Here is a 24,979-nt window from a genome sequence, read left to right as displayed (position 1 = left end):
ATGTGCATGGCGCATGCAATTTTCTTGAACGTGGTTAATTCCACGAGGGAGACGCCGGGCCATCATACACGAATAGATTAAGTCAGTAGATTACCAGAAAGCCATGTGCGGCACCTTTTTGAAGGTGATGCAATTTACCGATGAAAGAGTATATTCAATGCGGGGCCTTTTTGTTAGCTATGATATGCTTCTGACAGAATTCAAACAAAGAGCCTATTGTTGCTAAAGTATTACTTTTCGAATTCCAGAAAGATGGGTGTTTTATTTATTTAAAAAGATAATCTTTTATGAATTGATCACCCTACCTACGAATGTTACTTGATGGCAATCTTGGGCGATGCTGTTCAATAACTGACATCCGCTCTGGTTTCAACTGTGTTTTCATTTTAGATGGTTAAAAAGTGTAAAATGATTGACTGTACCATCAGAAGAAACACAAGCTACTATAGTATTCATTACATTATTCCCTAAACATTCGGAAAAATTTCTCCGTTATTATTATTATTATTATTATTAATATCCATATGATGCAAGGAAGCCTGAGGCTTATGCTGCACGAGGGAAAAAAAAAAAAAAAAAAAATCCCGAGTAACCCTGAGAGAGAGAGAGAGAGAGAGAGAGAGAGAGAGAGAGAGAGAGAGAGAGAGAGAGAGAGAGAGAGAGAGAGTCAAAAGTAGAAGGGAATCACCAAGAAAGAGAAGAATGATGAAATCCAGCTCAGGACCCTGGGTGTGCCAAGCCCATACTCACCAGATGTGAGCCCCCGGGGTTCAGTTCGCATAGGGCGTATTTCAAATTCAACTGGAAAATAACACTACAGGAAGGGAACCAAGAGTACAAATTGCTATACTTATTTCAGATGAAAACAGCTGATGGAAGAAGTCGCAGAAGGAGATTGAAGAAAAACGTATTGCTCTGCTTCTGGATACCTTTGGCAGCGGTGGTACTTAAATGGTGAAAGGAAATTCGATTATTTTTAGACACGTCCTTAAAATCTGCATTTCTCAACATTTCTAATGACACAGCCGCAAATAATTTCTTACATCTGGATAAATTACACATCCACACAGAGTAGCCGAAATATTAAATTAGGCCTTTACAAAAGCATGCAAAGTTATCAGCTATGTAGTTTGGATAATATTCGGTGTATAAACAATTGTAGACCATGATAGTTGAAGCATTCTAAGTTCCAGACTTCTTCATTTCTTTTCTTCTTGGTCCTTAGCTGGCAGCTGGGGAAGGCGGTTGGCCACGCAACCAGTATGCTGCTGTAGGTGCCGCAGGGTTTCGGACTTGCTCTGTGATGTTCTTCCATAAAAGGAGACACAGAACACGCGTGGAGAGGACTCAAGGAGAACCTCGCCCAGGAACCTGCTTACTACTAATCATCTAAAACCAGCGATCGCAAGAATAACCCCATGGAGCTGCGGATCTTCCCATGATGAAGAGAACCACAGCCATAGCTAACAGACCAACAATGGACCTGACCAGTGTTCATAGCTGAGGAAAAATATGGCTATCAATGACAGAGAAGACCAACGAAGATAGAGAAACTCCAAGTTGCTGCCTCAACGGAGCCATATTGGCTCTATGCTCTGCACTCTCTTGTGCAGTGCAATTCTTTTACTCCCACTCCCGGCAGGGGAGAGAGGTGACGGCTTGCTGTCGCCTCTCTTCCCTGCCACACCATTTCTTCCCTCTGGTGGGGCATGGGCATGCCTCACTGAAAAATTGGGGGTCACATACCCTATCGACCCTCTTCTTCCTATTTCACCCCCCAGCCTTCACTCTCCCCTCCCAGCACTTTTTCTTGCACAGCGTATAGCCCTACACGTCCAAATTTAAAATACACCAAAAAATTTCGCCCAACCTTTTAGGCACTTTAGAAACAGGCTTTCAGCGTCAAACCCCATATTAGTGCTTTAATGTAAGTGATTTAAAATCAACCGCGGTCGTTCCAATTTTATTTTAGGTCCTAGCCACTAAAATCCCAGGAAAGTAAGTGGCAGGACCTGCCAGAGTACAACTGACTCAATGGTAACACCCGGCTAGCCTCCACGTGGCGAGGTATGGGCAACGTCTGGTCCCATTAGGGGCCTGGCAGCCAATAAGCCGGATAAACAATGGGCACAACATATAACACTACTCATGACCCACACACTTCTAAATCTCTGGCTTTGACAGGGTACTGTCACCGATACATAGAACATTCGCGGAGATGGGAGAAATCCCAGGAGCCGCTAGACCCTCAATACCTCATAACTCATACCAGTTCTTCCATACTAGTTCCAGACTTCCAGACACAGCACTCGCATGTAGCCCGTGCATATAATCACCGTTCTCCCACACCGGGAGAAAATTCTCGGGTTCGAATTCCGTCAATGATGTGAGCAATTTTTATGGTTTTTTTTCACAATGTGGAGTAGTTCTCAAGAGATGGTTGCATAGTTTTTCTCCCGGAAACTCGGGTTTTTGGTCAGCAAAACAGCCGAACCGACAACAACGTACAAGCAATATACTGATACATACTAACGCTTGATACATTTAGTTGCTTTGGCGTTTAACGCACGCGCACACACAGACACAACGAATTTTATTTAGGTAGAAAGGAAATAACCTTAAACGATAGTTTTATCACTGAAAAATCATACACTCCTTGTGAAGCTGTTTTATAAAAGCCAGGAAATACTAAAGCTAAGATGAAATATCCGTGAATGAACAAAGCCACCGAGGACTAGTCTCTGCTAATACGTTTAGACACACCCATTACCAAATTTGAAACTGCAGCTTTGCTGCTGCTGCCGATCTTGCTTTGGCAGTAGAGATATAAGTAATGCAAGATGCATATGGAAGCACAACGCACGAAACGTTCTAAGGAAGATGGATGATCCAACAGTGAGACAGTTTACTGGACGTCCGAAACATCTTTTGTCAATATCAATGATCACTGCACTCTTCAACCGTTACCGCCAGATCGTTATGAAAGAGTGATCTGTTTGAGTTGAAATTTCTTGCTCGTCCGCAGATAGATCTCGAATTCCTGTTGAATATATCCGGATGGATCACGGCCATTTTCACTTAAATGGACAGTTGAATACTCATAAGTAGTCAACCACCCAATTAGTATCGAGCATCAGTTCTGCACTTTCCAGATGAAAATCCCGATAGGTATTGGTGTTGTGATTGCGAATATTTTTTTTAATATGAGACATAAATGGCGCGATATGATTTCAGTAATCTAATCGCCTTAAAAACTAAATACATACTACTGTAGTACTAAATGAACAGTGGTAGTATTAAATGAGTTGCAAAACAAATATTTTTATATGTTGCAAACAAGTAGGAACAATGACGCACAGGCTAGGAAATTATTAATATAAAATAATGCACAAATTCGACACCTGTGGTGCGTCTTGATGTGTGAACATCTTTAGCGGCACCTACTAAATTTCGGACGGTAGTAAAATCAATTTGTTACGATTTTGCGAGGCGGAAATGACATCATTTGATATCATTTCCGTTGCATAACAAAGAAAAACGGACTCGGGAGAGGATATCACGCAAAGGATAATGGGAGGTGATCTTGGATTTGCTCAGAGCTGGCATAAACCAGCTGGTTACGGAAAACGTTTATGATTCGGGGCATGCCACCCGTTTCAGAAACCTTTTGGTAAACGAGGGCAGTGATCTTGGATGTGCTGAAGCGGTTGTATATTTCCATCAAGAGGAAAATCAAACTTTTTTCTGCAACCAGCTGGGACGGTCAAGAATATTTCAATCGGTTCGCGATTGGGAGATAATAAACTCTAAATTACATTTATGAGTAGAATATTTTGCTTGTCATTGGCCGTTCTCATTAAGTTGCAATAGTCCTCGTTGGTCATCAAGTTTTCGCGTTTATTTGCAATTGCGCTGAGTCTGTTGAGCCTGGCGAGCTTTAGATCCTCATTCATCTCGCTGTTTGGATGATTGTAAAAGTTTCGAAAGGGGTCTTTTTCTAGCAGTCGTGTTACAAGGCTATGCAGGTCATTACCGCATGCTTCGTCAGGGTCAACGTTGTCGTTCTCTTGATACAGCGTCTTACATATTTCAATTTTTGCGAATGAGTCCGATTCATACAATTTGCGATCTAGTATGAGCTTTTCATTGTCGTCGTAGATCTTGACATATTTCATCTCTGACAGTATCTTTGTTTCCTCACTGTGAAATGGAATGTGCAGCGTTATCATCTAGCGCTTGTACTCGTTGAGATCCTGAGCCAAGTCATAGTTTCGATAGCGTATTATGAGTGGATGCTGTCGTTTCTTGCAGATCTCGTAGCGCTGCATGTGTAATTTGAGACAAAGCATGTCAGAGTAACATGATCCAACATGATGGTATGAGTGCAACGATACAAGTATTTGTATTGTTGCAATCATACCATTCAACAAATGGCTACAATCAAATGGGTAATTAGGCCTAATTCTTCCAAACTTGATTCGGTAGATAAGCAGCGGGCGTGTGCGTGTATCCTATTTATCACTAGGGTAAGTAGCGGGTGTGAGCATAAATTACATCGTTCATGATTTCGGTTTTAGCTGTCATCAAAAATGTTTACACATAAAACATCTTTCGTGCGTACAAGGTGCACACGCGATTTTTTTATGATTCAGCTAAGCCCTGTGCGATTGGCAACCGTTGGAAAAATATTCAAAAAGTACTTGGTTTTTGAGTGTCGAATCTATGAGGTTCTATTGTATAAACGAAAAAAAAAAAAAAAAAAAGAGTCATAACGATTACAGATCGATTTCCATTTCTGCTATCTGCTAAAAGCCTTTGAGATTCATACAACCTGAAATAGGTGAGCCATGATTATATTGCAAGCTTCAATACTTATAAACAGTAATCAAACTTTTAGTAATTTGTCGCAAACTCAGTTTTTCTCCGTGTTTTTGTTTTCACAAAAAACAAGGAAAGTACTTAAAATTTCATTTTTTTTTAATTTTGTGAATTTCTGCTTATTTTAATTAACGAACTGGCCGTCATGTGTGCTGTGGGTAGTTTGTTTGTTTGTTTATGGGCTTTACGGTGCAAGGGTAGCAAGGCCATAATGTGCCTAACTATGGTGACGTTAAATGCACAGTTTATGTTGTGGAAGTTCACACTGCGTTGTACAGTTGTATCCGTTTAAGGAATGAAAAAAAAAAAAAAAAAAAAATTGGCCAAGTGTGGGGTATCTGCCAAGAAGGTCAGCATTACTGAAAGGAATGTACATCCTGGAAAAAGAGGTAAACATAGCTTGTCGGTCACTATTGTATTTGGGTCAATCAATGAGTACGCGTTGGACAGTGAATGCTGCGGTAGTCTACGTTTCAATATAGAAATGCGAGGTAATAGCAAAGATATATTTGCATACTATACGTTTAATTATCCATATCAAATTGCAAAAGGTTTCTAATTTTTTTGCCCAAGGAGATATTGTTTCTGCTTCCATTTCAATTTCTCCAATAGGCTCTTCCAACTGATCCGTGAATTGCTCAAACCATTATCCCCTCATTGCAATTTGTATTATGTGCGCGAAATGAAGAGGGACAGCTTTGTCAACAACTCTTTACGCCGGCTTGCAAGAGCTCTTCTTAGCCTAACTGTCAAACTTTATATCCTATGCTGAAGACTTAAATTTCTAAGTGACTTTCTGCACCTCAATAAAGTGGTAAAGAAGTGACAATAAAATAACATAAGTCGCTCAAAAGGATTTTGAACGACTTTTGGGATTTTAACTTGGTCAGAGCGCATACCGATTTCGATCTAGTCTGATTTGAAGACGTCATTTCGCTAGCACCTAGCAGGGCTGGATTAAGAGGTGAGCCAATATGGTATTGGCCGAAGTTTAGTGGAGCCAAAACTGGAAAGAGCAACAGAAAAAAAAATCATTTGAACAGTTTTAAAAATGAATCCTGTATAGAAAATTAGGGTCCAAATTTTTGACCGTTGATGCAAAAAAAAAAAAAAAAAAAGCTATTAAAGCAAATCTATTTGGTGCCTAATTGTTTGGTACGATATTTTGAGTCAAATAAACATCACAACCAAAGCCCGATAACAGATCAATTTGAATACGCATTACAAGCTGTCTCCCGACTTTCACAATCAATCGATTACCTTCAAAATTGCAAAACAGATGATAAATTTAAATACTTCTAGACCAGTGCTTCCTAAGCTGTGAAAATTTTGCAATTCATATGCTCAGACAATTTGATGGCATCATTAGCAAATCTTTGCTTTGTGATGAAAATTCTTCATCCTTCAGTTTTGAAGGAAGCTTTCTCTAAGACGAAGTTAATTAAAACCTACATCCCATTCACGATTAAAAATCGTTTAGATGGGTTGGCACCTTATCAATTGAAAATGCAATTGCCAAAGATTGGGATGTTATAAAAATCTTATAAATCATAAGATTTTATTTATTTATATTTTTATTATAAAATTTATATCACAGAAATATCATAAGAGTTATAAGATTGTAATAAAATGAGCTTATGAGTGTATTCGCACATAAATAGTTCTTTTTTATGAAACCCCAAACACGTAAAGTATCAAAACCTATAGTACAACAGTACCGTGCATGGGTTGAAGGAAATGAGGAGGGAAGGAGGTTGGTTGAGGTTCGATTCCAGCCGCTACCATATGGGAATTTTCCCAGAGGTTTTCCATTCAGTATTGAGTTTGGTGGTCTCAAACCGTGGCCGTGAGGTTTTTTGCCGGGATTGACTCCGGTTTTCCCCTCACAACAGACAAACCGCCCTTCGCGACGAGGGGTACACGAAAATTTGATAGAGCTAGAGACGCGCGTAGACTAAACTTCGCAGTGTTTTCGCTGCGGACTTTACTCCACGAGTTGCCATGACATTCACTACTTCGAAGTAGTGCAACATCATGGCAACTCGTTGTGAAGGTATTCACAATATGAGATATACTTAATGATGGCAATTTATAACTACTTAAGTAGTTGGCTATGTACTGAAATTATGCAATCACTAACTTGTATAAAGATTGTATACCGAAATACTAGATTCGATTTGTTTTAAGTTTGTTTATTTAACCGTTAGACACTTGAGTAATTCACTGACCACCATGTCTTCCGAATGTACAGTTCCTTTTAATACAGGTTTACACATTGAAAAATGTGCTTAAATCAATTATAAATCCGACGAATTAGCAACGTTAAGTTCAAAGTCAGAAAAATGAATACATTAACATCAACTGCTTCTATGAGACAGTCATGCTGTAACTATTTATATCGAGCTATTTAAGTTAATTAACCAGATAGCCGTCTAAATTATGATGACGAATCAAAATTTAGATGGCATCATATGCTATATTCATCTATATGATGAATATAGCATATGGAGTTTGTAACAGGTATTGATAAAATCAGGACGCCAAAATCTTAAATCTGGCTCTAGCACCACCGATATCTGGAATGCTACTGACCTTTCCGATAGGGATTCATCCAAATTATCTACTCGCTCGGAATTTAATTAGTACACATTCTCTCTGCGTGTGGCTAGATGAAGAAACACAAATATGTTTCTTCATCTAGATGCCTTCACAAACTTCACATCCTCTGAATAATTAACACTTTTTACAAAAAATGCCAAAAAATAAATATATAAATAAAATAAAACAAACAGACTTGTAAGCATCATCAATCTTCACCTCTTTATGTAGACAACAAGGGTGACTAAATTAGGTCTGACACTGATATGCCCAAGCATATAAAGCCACTGTTTGTAAACAAACGAGAAAAACTGCAAAAAAAGAAAGAAAGAAAAAAAAACTGCATCCTTGATTAGATTTTTAATAGCATAAGCTATGAACAGATTCCTTCCTGTCATCTTGAATTATTTATACGAGCTTACTGAGGGCGAGAAATTTGAAAAACGTAAGGGCTCACACTCGATACACAAAATTGCTTCCATTTATGTGCACTTGTAACTGATCGGTCAAATATACTGTTAGACCAAAATTAAGAAATGATTGTTATTCGCCATTTTAAATGCTAGTTCCGAATCTAAATTTAAAATCTGTGCATAGCGACGTAGAAATCAGTGAATACAAAAAGAAAGCAGCTAAAACCCACACTTCGAAATGAAGCCATTCCCATGCTTTCAGCTTCAAATGACATACCACCATCGTTTACAAGATTCTCTATTTAAATATATCTATATAATATCGGTGTAAATACACCATACATAACTCTTAAGAAACTACGATGGTAGTGTGAGAGGCATCATTTGCTCTGTATCTCATATTGTGCTCTTCTTTGACAACGAGTTGCCATGGTATTGCACTACCTGGAATAAGTAACGCTTCACTAATAGAGAAGGCTATTGTTACTTATTCTCAGTGAGCACCACCACCCAGACGGCACCGTTTTAAAGCTATTGGACTATCATCGGTGGTTCTCAAGATTCTCTATAAAGGAGAGCTGAAGAAGACTGGAAGCAAGCCAGTTTCAGGGCGAGATGGCCAAAAAATAACCTAATATCAATCATACTACACATTGTACGTATCGTTTGTATAATATACTTCTTCCGTTTATGTAAATCCAAAATTCACGCACTCATTACATTTTCTAATTTAGAAACTTTTCTTTAGTTTATACTTCGATATTCCGGCCATTGAGAAAGAATACAAATTTCTTTTGGATTCTTCTATTGTGACAGATCTTTGATGATCACCTTTATTTTATAATTCATTACATTTATAATCACCTAGAAATTCATATTCATTTTATAATAATATTTATATTATATAAATAGAGCATATGAGAATTACATCAGTACGAAGCAATTATTATTGAATACTTTGCACTGAAAACGACTCTTTTGCGAAGGTTACGAAGTTTCGTTCGACCTTAATCAAATGTCACAGAGACTATGTTGCATTGTGCCTGTTTCAATAAATGATAAACTTTCTCAAAATATTTCCATCGTTTTATCTTTTTATACTCTGCACATGTCGCTGCATACCGGTATCTAGAATATTACGCCCTCATGGGTAGTACAGTCTACCCATGAAGGCGCCGTTCTCACCACACCTGAGTTCGAGTTCCGTCGATGACGTGAGGAATTTTTAGGGGTATTTTTTACAACGTGGCTGAGTTAGTCGGTCTCAGGCGAGTGTAGCCTGGTTTTTTTCTGCCGGAAACTTGTTTTCGTCCAGAAAACAGAAAATCAACCAAAGAACACACGCAATAAACAGACATTACACACAGAACAACATGGCCTTAGTTGCTGAAGCTCCAAAATCCCTACTACAACATACAAGGATATTACAGTACCTAAGAGATAACATTATCCACCATGATCAAGGATGTAAAATCAATGATCCGTTACAGCATTTACAAAGAAATATGCTAAATTAATTGAATTTTATGAAATCAGTGACGTATTTATAATAATTTTCTTTAAAAGCTTTTAAAGTTCAATTTTAAAAAAATAATTTAAAATTTTAATGACCTGATTGTTACAAAAATACTAGAACGATGTCACTGTTGACGTTTCCAGACTAGTCGTCTATTTTATGATCAGTTATACATAATTGATAAAAGAAAGTACAGCATTCAAATTTTAATTAGCTAAGGCTTTATATTACACGAATCTTAAATAAAATGGGTGAAAGAATATCTGTTAATGCTACTGAGGCAGTGTGGTAAATTGAAAAACTGTTAGTTTTTTGGACATGCTAAAGACTAGAACAAGGTGTGGGAAATTACAAGGCCTACTGGGGAGGGTCATCATGAGACAAGCTAAGAACAAAAGGGCATAAACATATTCGTTACTACACCATCTCCAGGAGCAGAGTAATTCATTCTATTTTTATGAATTTGAAGTATTGGTTAATTCACAAAATGCATACGTTATATGGATATTAAAAATGGTTCACTCAGACACAGAAGGAGCAGAATTTGAATATGAAGAGTACAATGTCTACAAGAGAACAGAAAGAGGGGGGGGGTTATGATCAGTAGCAAATTTAAAATTGAGAAAGGAGTTCAACAAGGAGACAATATCTCCGAAGTTGTTTACTGCTGCCCGTGAGGAAGCTTTCAGAAGATTAGACTGGTCGCAGAAAGGAGTCAATGTGAATGGAGAGTACCTAAACCATTTACAGATGACATTGTGGTCATATGCCACAATTCCAAAGAATTAGAGAAAAAAATCTTAATCAGTTATGCACAGTTAGTAAGGATTTTGGACTAAAGATGAATATGGCTAAAACAAAAGTAAAGATGAACAAGTATGCCACAGAAAGGGAAATAATGATTGAAGGAGCAGTAATTGAAAAGGTGGAGTCAAATACTTATCTGGGACAAGTCATTAGCTTTAATAATGATAAATGGAAGTCAAGAGAAGAATAAATTTTGGATGGATAGCATTCAGGAAATATAGTCACATATTGAGGAGCAATATCCCAGTTTGGCTGAAACGTAAAATAATGAATCAATGTATACTCCCCACCATGACTTATGGAAGTGAAGCTTGGGCACTCACCAAAAGAATGGAAGAGAAGCTGAGAACTACACAGCGAAGAATGGAACGAATTATATTGGGAATCAGACTGTTAGATAAGAAGAGAAACACATGGATTAGGCAGCAAACTCAAGTAAAGGACATTCTTATCAAAACTAAAGAACTAAAATGGTCTTGGGCAGGACACATAGCTCGAAGACATGATGACAGACGGACTAAGATAATAACAGAATAGTACCCAAGAGGAGCTAGAAGAAAACCTGGAAGACAACGGCTGAGATGGAATGGCTGGCCAATGCACAAAACAGAAGGAACTGGCAAGTTTCTGGAGAGGCCTTCATCTTTCAGTGAATTGAAAATGGCTGATGATGAAGTAAAGGAATTACTAAGGGTCAGTGATCATTGTGAATTGATCTGGAATTTATTTAAAGATATAACTATTGCGACGTACAGAAAAGGGATTTTGCTTTCGTAAAAGTGACTACAATGATTTCAGATAGTTTTTATATTCGATTCAGTGAGACTAACCGATAACGTTAACAACTGCAAATTGAAAATGGAAGTGTTCGGGGAAGTAATCATGGAAGCTACAAAGTCTTCTAGACCATTTAAGAGATATTGTTCAAAGTGTAGACCTTAATGGATGTCAGATGAACTGATGAGAGTAGTGGCACAGAAGAAAAATGCATGGGATGATTATAAATTATCAGGAGACAGAGAACCCTACAGCAAGTATACACTAGTCATTAATCAAATCAGTAAGACTGTTGGGAAAGGTTAAGAAGCACACAGAATCTAAGGGAGAGAGGTCTTTGCTAAAAAAAAAAAAAAACCACTTCTCTCAGATGTTTCGCTACTTTTCTTTGCTTATGTTAATGAAAGGTATGAATCACATTGTTCAACTAGATATGAACTTCATAAGTATTGATTATCCTATCAGGGTTGCTGAAAAACCGAATAAATATTTTGTATCTACATGCACGCGTGAACAAGTTTTTAGAGATGAAGATACGAGAAGAATATCAAATTCTAACTGGAAGTTAAATGATAACAGAGAAAAAAAGTAGAAGAAAAGTTGCTGAAGCTAAAAGTGAATAAGACACCTGAGAAGGACAGACTCCACACTATTATATTAAAAGAGGCAGCAAATGAGGTACAGGAAACTAAGTAATAATTATGAGAGCAACTTGAAATTGGCGGGGGGGATCCTTCAGATTAGAGATGCGCATATCTCTTTTTACAAAGGCGAATCAACGGGAGAACTAAGTAATTATACAGTTGTAAGCTTGACTTCTCTTTCAAGGAAAATGATGTAATCAGTGGTTAAAGAATTATTTCAGGAACATCTTGACAGGAATACAGTTATATGGCAATCCCAGCACCGATTTATTATGGGGTGATCTTTCTGACCAATCTCATTAACTACAATGACGTAGTCACAAAGAAACCAGATACAAAAAATAATTTCGATATCATATACTGAGATTTCAGTAAATATTTTGACACCGTTCCACATGAAAGACTGTTGTACGTACGAATTGGTGCATTGTGGCACTGGGGAAGGGAGTTACTGCTATGGATAAAGGAATGGTTCAGTGGCAGAAGACAGACGGTGGTTATTAATGGCCACTAGTCTTTATAGACGCATGTTAGTGGAGACCTCGTGGTTCAGTTGGGCCTCTCACTATTTTAAGTATTTATTAACTATATTGATTAAGATAAGTTTAATGTTTAAGTGGGCAAAGTTTGCTGAACTTAGAGCTGCTCAGAACAACGACCCTCAAGTGCAAACACAAACTGGGGTCGGATAGAATTTTCCCAACTGATAAAAGAGTAAGACTGAAGATTAAAATACTATGCTAGCATCATCATGGTTGGCACTCCTTGAAAAGCTGACTCCCAGAGAGTGCTTGGCCTTTGGCACTCGCACAGTGGCGCCTGTCCCTGTGACTTTTGATCCCTCTCCCCATCCCCTATTTCTCCTTACTCGGGTGGACTGCCTTCTCTATCTGTCCACTTTAGCTTGTTCCTCACAATCAGACCCCCCCTCCTCTTGTTCCCCAGTCCTCCTTTTCTCTTTCTCTCTTCCTCTTTTTTTTTTTTTAACTTGGTCTTCGTCCAGGATGCTCAGGCGACCCTGGCGGAGACCAGCCAGAGAATAAAGGGCAGCCTGGCTACCTCCTAGCGGTGTGTGCGGGCAACGTGAGGTCCCACCAGGGGCCATGCGGCCAAATGCCAGGACACCCAACAGAACCTAACGCAATATGTCATATACAACAGACAACACTTTTCTGTCATTTACAGTAGTTCTGTATTTCTTCACAGCATACATATGGCGCAGATGTGAGAAATCACAGATGGCGCCTGACTCTAACACTATGTACACTATGTCTAAGTTGGCTGATGATACAAAATGATAGTAGGGCAGTTAATGACATGACAGGAAGCGAAGTCTGCAGCTCTCTCAAACTCCTGATGTAGCTGAGTTATCAATACGGAAATTAAATAATACTGGCGTTTCAATTTACCATGGGTCGATCATCCACATGCCTACAAAATCCAGTTCATGATAATATTTATTGTTAAATAAATAGGCGTAATCACCTCTGATCTGCGCGGTCATGTTGGGATATAAACAGAACAGAATGCAGTCAAGTTAATAAATGGCTCATAAGACTCATCACAAAGACGTTCAGTTTCTGCTGCATACCGTTTCTACGGATAGTAGAAACGGTATGCAGCAGAAACCACTGGACCTTTCTTTTTTCCCCTCTTTCAGACTAGTCTGAACACGTACATCAGTCAGTCAACAACCATTCATATACAGGGTGTCTCAAAAATACACGGCCTAACTTCAGGAATGAGTTCCTCATATGTAGACAATAAAAAATATTTTATATCAACATAGTTCCGGAAATTCTTGGTTCCCAAGTTATTATCCGGAATGTCTTATTTCCCACAGGTCATTTCCTTAATCACAAGATACTCACAGAATCTGATAATTTTCCATTCTGACCATGTACTCAAATCAGGAGCAAGCAGATATGCACTTTATGTACGGTTTGGCGGACGGCAATGCTCTGGAGTCTCGTCGTTTATACCGCGAAAGGTTCCCAGAACGAAGATGTCCAGACAGGAAAACGTTTGAAGGTATCCATCGCCGCCTTTGTGAACATGGGACCTTTACACCCCGTGCTGCCGATAGAGGACGACCAAGATCTACGATTCCTGAAGTACAGGAGGAGATTTTGGATGTTGTGAATGCCATTCCTGGAATCAGCACACGCAGAATAGCAATGCAACTGGCTGTTCAACGTTCGACTATTTGGAGAGTGTTGCGAGAACACCAACTGTATCCTTACTATCTGCAACGGGTACAGGCCTTGTCACCAGCAGATTACCCTGCGCGAGTAATGTTCTGCCAGTGGTTCTTGCAGCAGTGTGGTACAGCTCCTCACTTTCCTGCCTTAGTTATATTCACAGATGAAGCACAGTTCACACGAGACGAAATCCAAAACTTTCACAATCAGCATGTATGGGCTGAAGAAAACCCACATGCAATTCTTCCATCACATCACCAACAGTGGTTCAGCCTCAACATCTGGGCGGGTGTTTTTGGTGATAAGTTATTTGGGCCCATGTACTTCCAAACAAACTCACAGGGAAGGCGCACAGAAACTTTCTGAAAACAACATGCCTGATTTCTTGGACGCCACGCCACGCCACTGACCATTCGTCAACAAGCACACTTCATGCAGGATGGCGCTCCCGCACATTTCAGCCACCTGGTCCGCAATTACCTGAATCGAAGATTTCCTGGTTGGTGGATAGGTAGAGGTGGATCAATTGCATGGCCTCCACGCTCACTGATTTAAACCCGCTAGACCTGTTTCATATGCTGTACGTTGTTTGGCTGTAAATATTTGTGTTTATGTAAATATGGTGAAACTCCCACTTGAGTGTGTTTAAGCAGAAGGTATGCTTCAATTGTCATGGTATTATGTTCTTACCAGTTTACAGTAGTAAAAGCTTTATGCGAGTAATTAATAACACAAATATTCTATATTCCAGATAAAGTGTACTTGTAAATCAGATATTATGTATTCCATGTATTTTATAATTGTAACATAGATGTATATGTATGATCACCCCCTAGCCAGTGGCTGTAACCGGGTGTTCTCCTAAGAGAAATAAACTGATGATAATAATAAAATAATAAAAATAATTTCTTCTTGTGGGGCCATTTAAAGTCATTGGCGTATTCGACTCCGGTAGCTGATGTGGAAACTCTCCGCAATCGAATTGTGGCAGGTGGTGAGACAATACGAAAAAAAAAAAAAAAAAAAGGCGCCTCCGTAGCCAGGTGGGCAGGAGCAACAGTGCATAGCACACGCTTCTTGATTAGACCGGGGTTCGAGTCCGTGCCCACCAAATATGAAGGATGTGGAAAGGTCAGGGAATGACCACCGCATATCCCCGGAGCAATATGGCCTTAGTTGCTAATGCTCCTAAAAACCAAAACAACAAACAAAACAAACAACAGACAATACGAAACATGCCAGGAATTTGGCATCGTCTTCGCGAGTCCATGAGACGTCGATGTGAGGCCTGTATTCAGGCAGAAGGTGGACATTTTGAACAATTACCATAAGGTGATGTGAACAGTTAAGTGTCGTAGACAGACCTTCAAAACTCGGAAACCAAGCATTTCCGGAACTATGTTGATATAAAATATTTTTGTCTACATATGAAGAACTCATTCCTGAAGTTATGCCGTGTATTTTTGAGACACCTTGTATTGTTCGACTCTAAACTCTTCCTCTTATCATGTATTCATTTTGTTTCTGTTCTTTGAACAATTTCCTTCCTTTTCAATGCATTATCTGAATATTGCAATCTACAGAAATTCAAGTTCAAAGTCAACAAGGTATCTCACACCTTTTTCAACAAACACGGCACTACAGTACTGTAGGTTTAATACTTTTCGTGTTTGGGTTTACCATAAAAGATAAAAAAAAAAAAAAAAAACTATTTTGCATAGCCTTAATTTATGATGCTCATTTATCGCAAGTAGAAAACCGACTAATACGGTTAAACATCATAAAAGACGAAGCTACAATTAGCTTCCATCAAGTAATTGTACAATGTATATGTTTTTTCATAATACAGTATAAAATATTTATTTGTGATTAGTTTAATGATTTAATTACTCATTTAAGTTTTAATAGGCGCTGCGATTTTTTTAATATCCGATTTTTTATTATTAATCCCAACGAAATCCATAAATTCAGTAATACAGAAGAATATACAAATCAATATTAGTGAAGATTATAGTAAACAGCGGTATAGTGATTCAAAATATTAATGAGCTGGTTGTTACAGATATAATGGAAGGCTTTTCATTTTCGATAATTCCTGAGCACGCATGTTTATTTTATGATTAGTTTGTTGCGGATATTGAGTAGCCTAAGTTTTAGTAGCATTCTTAACTAGAGGAAAAAGCTTCCACAAGACCGCTCTGCATTCCTTATTCCATTAATGACTTCAAAATGCTTACTAACTTCAGAGGAGTCTCAAGATATCCTCTAACTATAACTTACAACAGTTGGTGACGTTGATTGATGGCTAATAACAGCGGACGCCATCCATTAAGTTCTGAAACTATCGGAGAAACTTAATAGGTCTTCATACTCAAACTCGTAACAGAAACGAGTTTGGTCGTATGCAAACAGGTGAGGAAAGAGGTCAGAAATACAGATATGAAATGGTCATCTGGATATACTGTGCGTTGCTCCGCAAAAATAATGATTTTCTGTCCAAGCTGTCTCAGTTTAATATTGTGATTTATTGGAAGGTAGTCACCATGAAACAGTAAAATTGCGCCTAACAGAACTCTATAGTTTAGCACTTTGAGGGATGAGATATCCTATTCGTAATATCGCAAACTGATCGTGACTGCCCTGCCCCCGTCCCATAGACATTTCTGATAATAAATATTTAAAATTATACATTTTTGGCTCTGATCATATTGTAACGTATACGATTTTTTAACATTTTTACTGTACATAATCACGTAAGAACATATCTAGAAGTCGTTTAACTGATTGGGTGGTCTGGATAACATCTCGTAAAAGTAAACAAAACATCATTACATAATAACCCACGCTCTTCATGATAGTGCAGTGGTTTCTCCACTTGCCGCTTGTTTGGCGGGGGCTGAGTTCAAATCACTTGGAGATTGTAATCCTTAAAGGAGATGTAGTTAGCCGAGTGAGTAAGGTTTTACTCCGTAAGCTATTCCGGTTATTCAACCCACCAATCTGCAAATAGGCATTTTAACAGACAGACATAAGCACATACTGTACATGTATAGACGTAATACAGTGAAAGATCACATACAGAAAAAGAAATAAAAATATACATTTTCTGTTTGTACTCTGGGACGACCACACGGTGAGAGACGTTCACATGATAGCGAGAATACAAGACAGCACCTTATTTAGCGGTCACGGGCTTGAACCCCGCCACCCTAGGCACGTGCACTTATGCATCCTCTCACTTGACCACTCGGCTACACAATTCTATTGTTTGTTTGTTCGTTGTTTTTGCGCAAAAGGAAACATGGCTCTGTAGCCTCGGTGGTATACAGTCTGGAAATTGGCTGTATTTTATAATCGCTTCCCTGTTTTTCTGAGTGACAAACAGTTGCTGTTCTATAAGGAATAGGTGCATTATGACTAGAGAATCCGCCAGAAAATATCACGAATAGCAAAATGCGAACCTTTCTATATTTATTTGACTCAACGCAACAGTTGAAATCAAATAAAATGTTACTCTTTAATTGCATTTGATTCTAGATTCTTTGGGATCTTCATAACTTCCAACTTTTGACTTCCAAAAAAAAAAATGTAATCAGGAAGAAAACAGGAGCGGTGTAGGCCAAAATAGACAAAAACAGGAGGATATTTTTTAAAGTATAAATTAAATTTCGGTGGCAAAATAACACATTTTATATTAAAATGTGGCCGTATGATTGTTTACCAGTACAATATGCTTTTAAACAACTGTTAAACTAACATTTTTCTGTCTAAGAATTTTTGTTTAGATATTCCATTACACATCAACTGATTTTGATTGCTTCAAGAAAGATAATGAAGGACATCATTATTCTTTTACACAAAGCGATGGTTAGACCGGGTTTGGAATATTATTCAGGTCTGGAGACCGCATAAAAAAAAAAAAAAAAAGCTGAATTCTGAAGAGGGACTCGGATCCATATCTAAGAGAAGGGCTACCAAATTGGTGACTACTGCTGCAGACTTTACTCTCTTCAGAAATATTAAGCAAAAGTTTTGTTCACAAAAATTCCACCACTGTTCAGACTTCGCTGTCAAGAGAATTTCCAAAGCTTCATCAGAAAAAACTGAATTCAGTATTTTTTTTTTTTAATCTGGTTAAATATTTTCTCATGCTGATCATTGCAATGGGACTGTTAAAATTCCAAGAATGAATAGAGATAATTTGTTGTATTTCAAGCTTCGTTGTGCAGTTGTCAGTTCCCTAAACAAGGACCCACTGCACATCAATTCTTTCTACTTTCCTAATAGTGTCTGCTAGGTTCTGACACTGGGACTGATCGAAATAATGATGAAAAACATCAATATCATTATCTTTAATAGCACCAAGAAGAACTGTAAATGTGTACTCAAGATAATTCGAACGTGAAAATGATGCACTGAAGATTGATGAAATTTGTGCTATCTCGGCATTTATAAGATATGATTTTTCAATGAGAGCTTATGCTGCAAGCAGCAATGAATTACTTTCCCCTGAACAAGAACAGAATCTTCTCGTCTTGTTTTAAACGCTAGAGCTTACCAGGAGAAATGCCTATGACTAAGTCGGAATCACAAAAATTCCACCACGTGAGGTGTACAGTCTGCTATGGTAATCAACTTCCAAAGATGGAAGTGGAAGATTTGAAAACTGGTAAAATAAATTTGTGCATAATATTCTTTGGTATATCTCTAGGAGTATTGACCTTCTGTGATCCTTATGGAAGTGAGATGCATTGAATAACAGCTATGTTCGGGTTTTCAAACGAAGCGGAATTTTGATTTGATTTTGACTTTTATGGCGCAAAAACAGCAAGGTTATAGTGCGCCAGGAAAAGGTTAAAATATAAAAAGGTAAGACTGGTAACTTGTAAAAAGGTTACTTCGTCTAAAGGTGCATATATATACAGTCATATCAATAAATAAAATCAGTACAATAATAAAAGCAAATTGTATATTTCATATGAATGTATACATATTGATCGATTTTAAAATTTTAAAAACTGCTGACACATTGTCGTTGTCATTCAAAATCTGACTGATTGTATACGGCTCAGTCAGACGAAGAGGAATGAATAGCAGTTCTGAATGATTGGGGATAATATGACTAGAATTAACGGATTGCTCGGCCTCTTTAATTTATCTTCTTTCAAAATGACTTTTGTATCATGAACTGGATTTAGATATGAATCGCTAGCGATCGCTTGTTCTACTTTTCAATTTGGTATTGTTGAAAAGTGCTCTGACTTTTTTCACCACTTCGGACCTCTTCTTTAAGTAGATTTATAAAAGGCTGCCACTGTTCTGCCAGTCTAGTTACACATTTAACCAAAGACAGCCAAAATGTACAGATAATTTTTATATATATATATATATATATATATATATACACTTCAGTGGCATGCACAGTCGAAAATTTTTAAATCCATCTTTCCTTTTAACACTTATTTCTAGATAGTAATAAATGTCCGCCAAGTATTCATGTACTCTCACAGAGGAGCATGTATCTCCCGTTTCAGGGCACAAATTAATAAGATGACAAGGACAGCCTAATACCACCACGTGTCACTCTCCTCATTCAACTTTGCTACTCCAATTTTTCTACCATAACAGGCAAATTATCAACACTAAGTGCAAGACAAATTTTAAAAGACATCCCACATGTTTTCAGGTTGTTCAAAAAAAAAAAAAAAAAAAAAGTCATTTTTTTTTTTTTTTTTTTTTTGTCCTGTAAAATCTTCCAGTGCTAGTACTGAGGACAAGCAACCTCCGATTTCACGATTTTTTTTTATTAACAATAGGTCACAACAATGGAATTATTTGATTACTGCTATCTGTAGCAATCGAAAACGGCCTTTTTCAGAGATATCACTACTTTTTCCCTATCCGTGTAATTTTACTAACAATATCTGTTTTTGTTCTTAAACAACCGTACCTTTTTGCAATTTCGCTATCGGGAAACATATTTCTGAACAACGCACATGCATGGCCAGCACAACTCAGAGGAAGATTATGTTCCATGAAAAAAAAAAGATGCAAATAAACTTTCAGCACGTATGATATCATCATCACCATGAAAGAATAAATCTGTTTTTGCATTTCTATCTAAGCACTGCACGCTGTCATTATGCTTATTTGTTGGCAAATATCTAATTACATAGTGTTTCCCACCGGTTGAAAGTGAAATGCCACGTCTAACATTCGCGTGCTACTTTTTTCACATTTTACAAATACATCGAAAATCTTGCGTATATGTCTTCTGGAATTTTATGTCACATATCTTCGGCATCTTACTAAGAGACATTGTTAATTAGCTTCGCATCATATAATTCCGTTGAAATATCATACATTATAGAGAAAACAGCGAAGTAGAAATTGCCAAGTAGAAACTGCGCTATTTTCGTAGTTTCTAATTGGCAATTTTTGACTACCACAGGATTATATCCTTCTGCCACTGAACAGCGAGGCCGATTTCACGGCGCCAATAACCCCCGTGATCAAAAAATCGGCACGATAAACCGTGCTAATTTTATTTTAAATGTGAACATTCCTACCTAACTAAAATTAATTCTAGCCAAACATCTCTCGTGGTTTAATTTTTCAAAATGTAAAAGCTACGAGTTTCAGAGCTTTGAAGATTTACTTCCCATCTCACAGTGTCACTTCATTTTAATAACAGAAACACGGCTCAATCAAATGACCAGCTAGTTCCCTCTCAATTGTCTTCGTGGTAGCGCAGTGGTTATAATCACTGTCCTCCACACACCGGATAGAAATGCTCGGATTTGAATCTCGTCAATAACTGGAGGAACTTTTGTAGGCTTTTACACTCAGTGGCCGAGTTAGTCAGTCTCATGAGAGGACAGAGTTATTTTCTTCGGAAACCCGAATTTTCTGTCAAACAAATCGACCAGAGGAGACACGAATTTATGGACAAAATACACATGGGTAGATGAGATTGTTCTTCGGTGACCCTAAGACGATAGTTTTTTTTTTTTCCCTTTAATTTGTCTAAAATTTAAAATATGCTTAAGATGTAACGTCAAACTCTGAGAAGTGATGGCATTGCTAAATATATCCAACCTTATAAAAACAAATCAGCATACTGCCTTTATTGGAATAATACCGAGAACCATTCTTATAAACTGCAAAATTTCTAACTTTATGATAACACCCCCCCCCCCACCCCGTATCGGAAATTTCTTCTTAGATTACTACAGTGGCGTCGCACAACAGTAACTGAAACTGTTAGATGATTTCAACTCACATTTTGCCCAATACACACAAACCCTGGGTTTAAACCTCTGATCTACAACATTGTACTGGGTAAAAGTTCCTGTCTGGTAACTCAAAGGTCGCGGGTTCGAATCCCGCCTCGGGCTTGGATCAGAGTAAAATGCAAAAACTTTGGGGAGGTGCATTATGGCCGCAGAAGCCGATGCGCCAACAACTAACAAAAAAAAAAAAAAAAACAGAAACTGTACTCTATGTTGCATTTTATCTCGCAAACTAGATAGGCAGCAAAACTTTGATTTTTTTGAAATGTTCGATGAAATTTCCAGTGCTTCGCAGCCCTGTGTAATAGACAGATCCTCGTCCTTTAATGATAATATTTCAACATTCTAAGAAATTATCGGAAGCAGTGGTACCGATAATTCCCAGAAAAAAACAAAAACTGCTTGCACTGAAAACAGTCCTTTTCTTAGGAATTTTTGGAACATCAACTACTGTAGCTAGAGTGGCTAATTCTTATGATCCTGCAATTAAAACAGTTTCTCGCACATCAAGTTTGTATAGGTATGTATAAATTCGCTGGCCCATTAGGACGTTCTGGTGCTCAAAAATGAGACCTGTTCCGGTACATGGCCAGAGAGGCTTATATCAAAGCCAAAATTATCCCATATATAGAACGAAAATGGATAATCGATTAGTATATTTTAACAAAAGGTTTAATGGATTCAATTATAATAAACTGGAGATAGGAGTATATTCCAGAGTTTTTGTATATTTCTGATTTAGACCATGTGAAAGAGAACTCAATTTTAATGTTCGTCCATTTAATTCAGGAGTGAGAAGTCTTAAGAAGACTATGATTAGTTTCGGAGAGGGAAACCAAATTACAGAACCATACAGCATAACAGAATATAAATGAGTTTTAATACTTTAATACACTGTATATTTTTCTATTGCAGAAAAATCAGAGATGTCAATTAAATTTTGCCTTAAATTCCATACGAATTTCAGAGATTTAGTCTTAGAGTTCCGAAGATTTTTTAAATGAGAGTATATTATAATTGTGGAGAAATTAAAAAATAAATAAAATATAATAATCAGAGCGGATAAGGTAGCACTCGACGGATATCAGCAGAAATGGTTCTGGAAAAATCTGCTAACAAATGACCAGTGATGGAGTAGTGTTCCTCAATAAAGAGAATAAGTTTTAGAGTTAACAGCACCAAAATCTGAGGAGACGTTTAAACAAATCAAGTGCAGCTAAGAATTTTGGTTAATAGCTTGAGTGGCCAGGAAAATGATGGCAGTGATAAGATTTTTGATTGTCAAGACAACTTTTTTAAGCCATACTGAAACTCATCCGAATTAACTGATAAGATTTAGGAAGTTAAAAACAGAGAGAAGGATTTTTTTTGCAATAGTTAAGGAAAGAGGTGATTGAAATTGTTTTCAAATCTTGAACACGATTTGATTTCTCAGAGTTGAACAGAATTCTCAATTTTAAAAGAAAAGATAGAATACATCCTCCGATTCTACGGAAAGAAATTTTGGCACAGACAGTCATAGAAGATTTTAGCAAGAGGTTCGTAGATAAGGGCTAACAAATTTAAAATAAAAATAGGAACGATGTCTGGACATGCAGTATTACTCAAAAGAGATTAATTGCATTCCTAATAATTTCAAAATTGATAAAGATCAAGGAGAAGTTAGCAGGAAGAGACTGCTTTCATATCTCATCCAACGTACAGACTAAATGAAACCACTCCTCAAGATTGTCAAGAAATGAAGGTTAGTAATTTTCTAGGTAGGATCTTTATATTTTGTTATATTTGTTCTTTTATATCTTTATATTTCTTCCTTGTTAACTTTACAACGTTCGCTCAGGCATTAACATAATCTTCTACAGCTCGGGGGAATTTGAAGTCTGCTTTGCTTTGTTATTAAAAAAAGTCTGTTTAATTATGAAGGTTTCATTAAGTTCCCGCATCCCACCATAATTTAAATATAGGAAAAATACACAAACGTGTACTTTTAATTATTTTTTTCCAGTAAGAGACAGATCTTTAAATCGCTTATATAATCAGCCATGGGACACTATATTAATTCTCAGTTTAAACAAGATAATTTTTTCTTCTCCTTCTGACAAATGAAAGGTAATTTTGATTGTTCTGAAAATTGGCCTCGTTATATATTCTAACTCAATTTCCATTTCTCAGCAATATCCATGAAGCAATATCAATTCCCAAGACTTTAAAACGATACAAGCATTAATAAAGAAACCGTAATTACAATAAGAACTATTATTACTGAATAATACCTTCGTGTGAGTTAAATTTGCCTGTTCTACATAACACGACTACTTTCATTAACCCTGATTTTTGGGAGCTCATTTTCCATTAAGCTGACTAGTATACAGAATAATTTCAGTACCAAAAAATCCCAGTCCCTGTTGCCCCCGTTAACTTTAAACTGCGTACAAATTTCTCATCATCCATTAAAATTATTAGAAAAATGTTGCAGCTCACCTCTCTAAGCAAATCTTTCCTGACAGGCTGTCACACATTTTGCGATGAAAAACAGCTCTACGGTTTCTGTACGAATCTTTTAACTCACAGTATTCTTAAAGGTGGAATAACAATTGTTATATGTATGTTATATTCTTTTATCCCTTCGCGGCCTGACGCCTTATAAATATCTTCTCTAATTACTCTGTTAAAAGATTTGTTCAAAACGATATTTTCCAAATTATCTTCTGTTTACTCTAAAAATTTCTTCCAAAATCCATCAGTAGGTATCTTTATATTATGATTAATAGGAAACCATTATTCGAACTTTGACGCCACGAGGAGGTTCGATCTTCTCGTTACTTTCAGCTATGTTTATACCTTTTTTTCCAATAATTCATTTTTGTTTTGAGTAATCTGGTTGAGCTTCCAGAAATTGCAACTAAGCTGATCACATACTTCTCGCCGATATTTACAGTTGAAGCAAGCTGGGGAATGTTAAGGAGTCAGATTGATGTAAAACAATGATCTCAAAAGAAATGTTTGTTAAAAATGTACTCAGATTAAAAGGGGAGGCAAGGCTCCAAGCGAAGATATAAATATTCAGTTGTAATTAAAAAAGGCTACATATAAGTGTATCAAACCATTCGGAATGTTAATGTGAGCGTTATTGGATTCCGAGAAAATTCCCCTGGAATGATGAAGGTCTAATGTCTCCCCAGACCACAGGCAGGCAGAGTAGTGAGTTTGATTACTATGGTAGGAAAGATCATGGACGATATGGTTAAGGATGCCATTGAAGACCAAGTAGACAAGGACAGCGTCTTAAATAAATTCCAGCATCGGTTCGTTAAAGGGAAGTCATGTCTGACCAATCTGGTAAATTACTATGATGTAGTTATTAAACAGTTGGATTCAGGTAACAATACTGACATGATACATTTAGACTCCAGTAAAGCTTTTAATATAGTCCCTCAAGAAAGGCTGTTATATAAACCGGAAGAAGATGCGGTTACTGGTAAGATCGTAAACTGTAACGCAGGCTGGCTAAAAGACAGGAGACGGAGGGTGTCCTAAATGATCAGTCTTCACGGCGGACCAGTTAACAATTGGAGTTCTTCTAGAGTCAGTGTTGGGTCCCTCCTATTTTTAATTTTCATAAATGATATTGGCAAGGGTCATATTAAAAGGTAAGCTATCGAAGTTTGCTGATGGACTGAAGGTGGGAAGGGTGGTTACAATTCGAGCCAGACCAAACTGCTTCAAAAAGACTTGGATTGGTTGAATATTATGGTTCCGTATATGTCACTAAAAGTTTAACGCTTCTAAATGTAAGATTATGTAAAAGCTTAACGCTTCTAAATGTAAGATTATGTAAAAGTTTAACGCTTCT

The 24,979-nt window shown here is 37.4% G+C and overlaps 2 protein-coding genes across 2 annotated transcripts in view; one reads left to right on the top strand and one right to left on the bottom strand.

The window, feature by feature from the left end:
- The window catches only part of LOC150081934 (toll-like receptor Tollo), a 540,221-nt gene that overhangs the window by 362,055 nt on the left and 153,187 nt on the right, over positions 1-24,979 (bottom strand). The gene's annotated exons all lie outside the window — the stretch shown is intronic.
- LOC150081936 (uncharacterized) lies at positions 24,343-24,663 on the top strand. Its single transcript, XM_090380370.1, has one exon. It carries the CDS (start codon positions 24,343-24,345, stop codon positions 24,661-24,663), a length of 321 nt encoding a protein of 106 aa, XP_090236496.1.

The sequence above is a fragment of the Mastigoproctus giganteus genome, chromosome 8, assembly GCF_048544385.1.
Source record: "Mastigoproctus giganteus isolate SK-2022 chromosome 8, ASM4854438v1, whole genome shotgun sequence".
NCBI classification, from domain to species: domain Eukaryota; kingdom Metazoa; phylum Arthropoda; class Arachnida; order Uropygi; family Thelyphonidae; genus Mastigoproctus; species Mastigoproctus giganteus.
The sequence above is the reverse complement of the archived record's forward strand: the minus strand, read 5'-3'. Positions and strand labels throughout refer to the sequence as shown.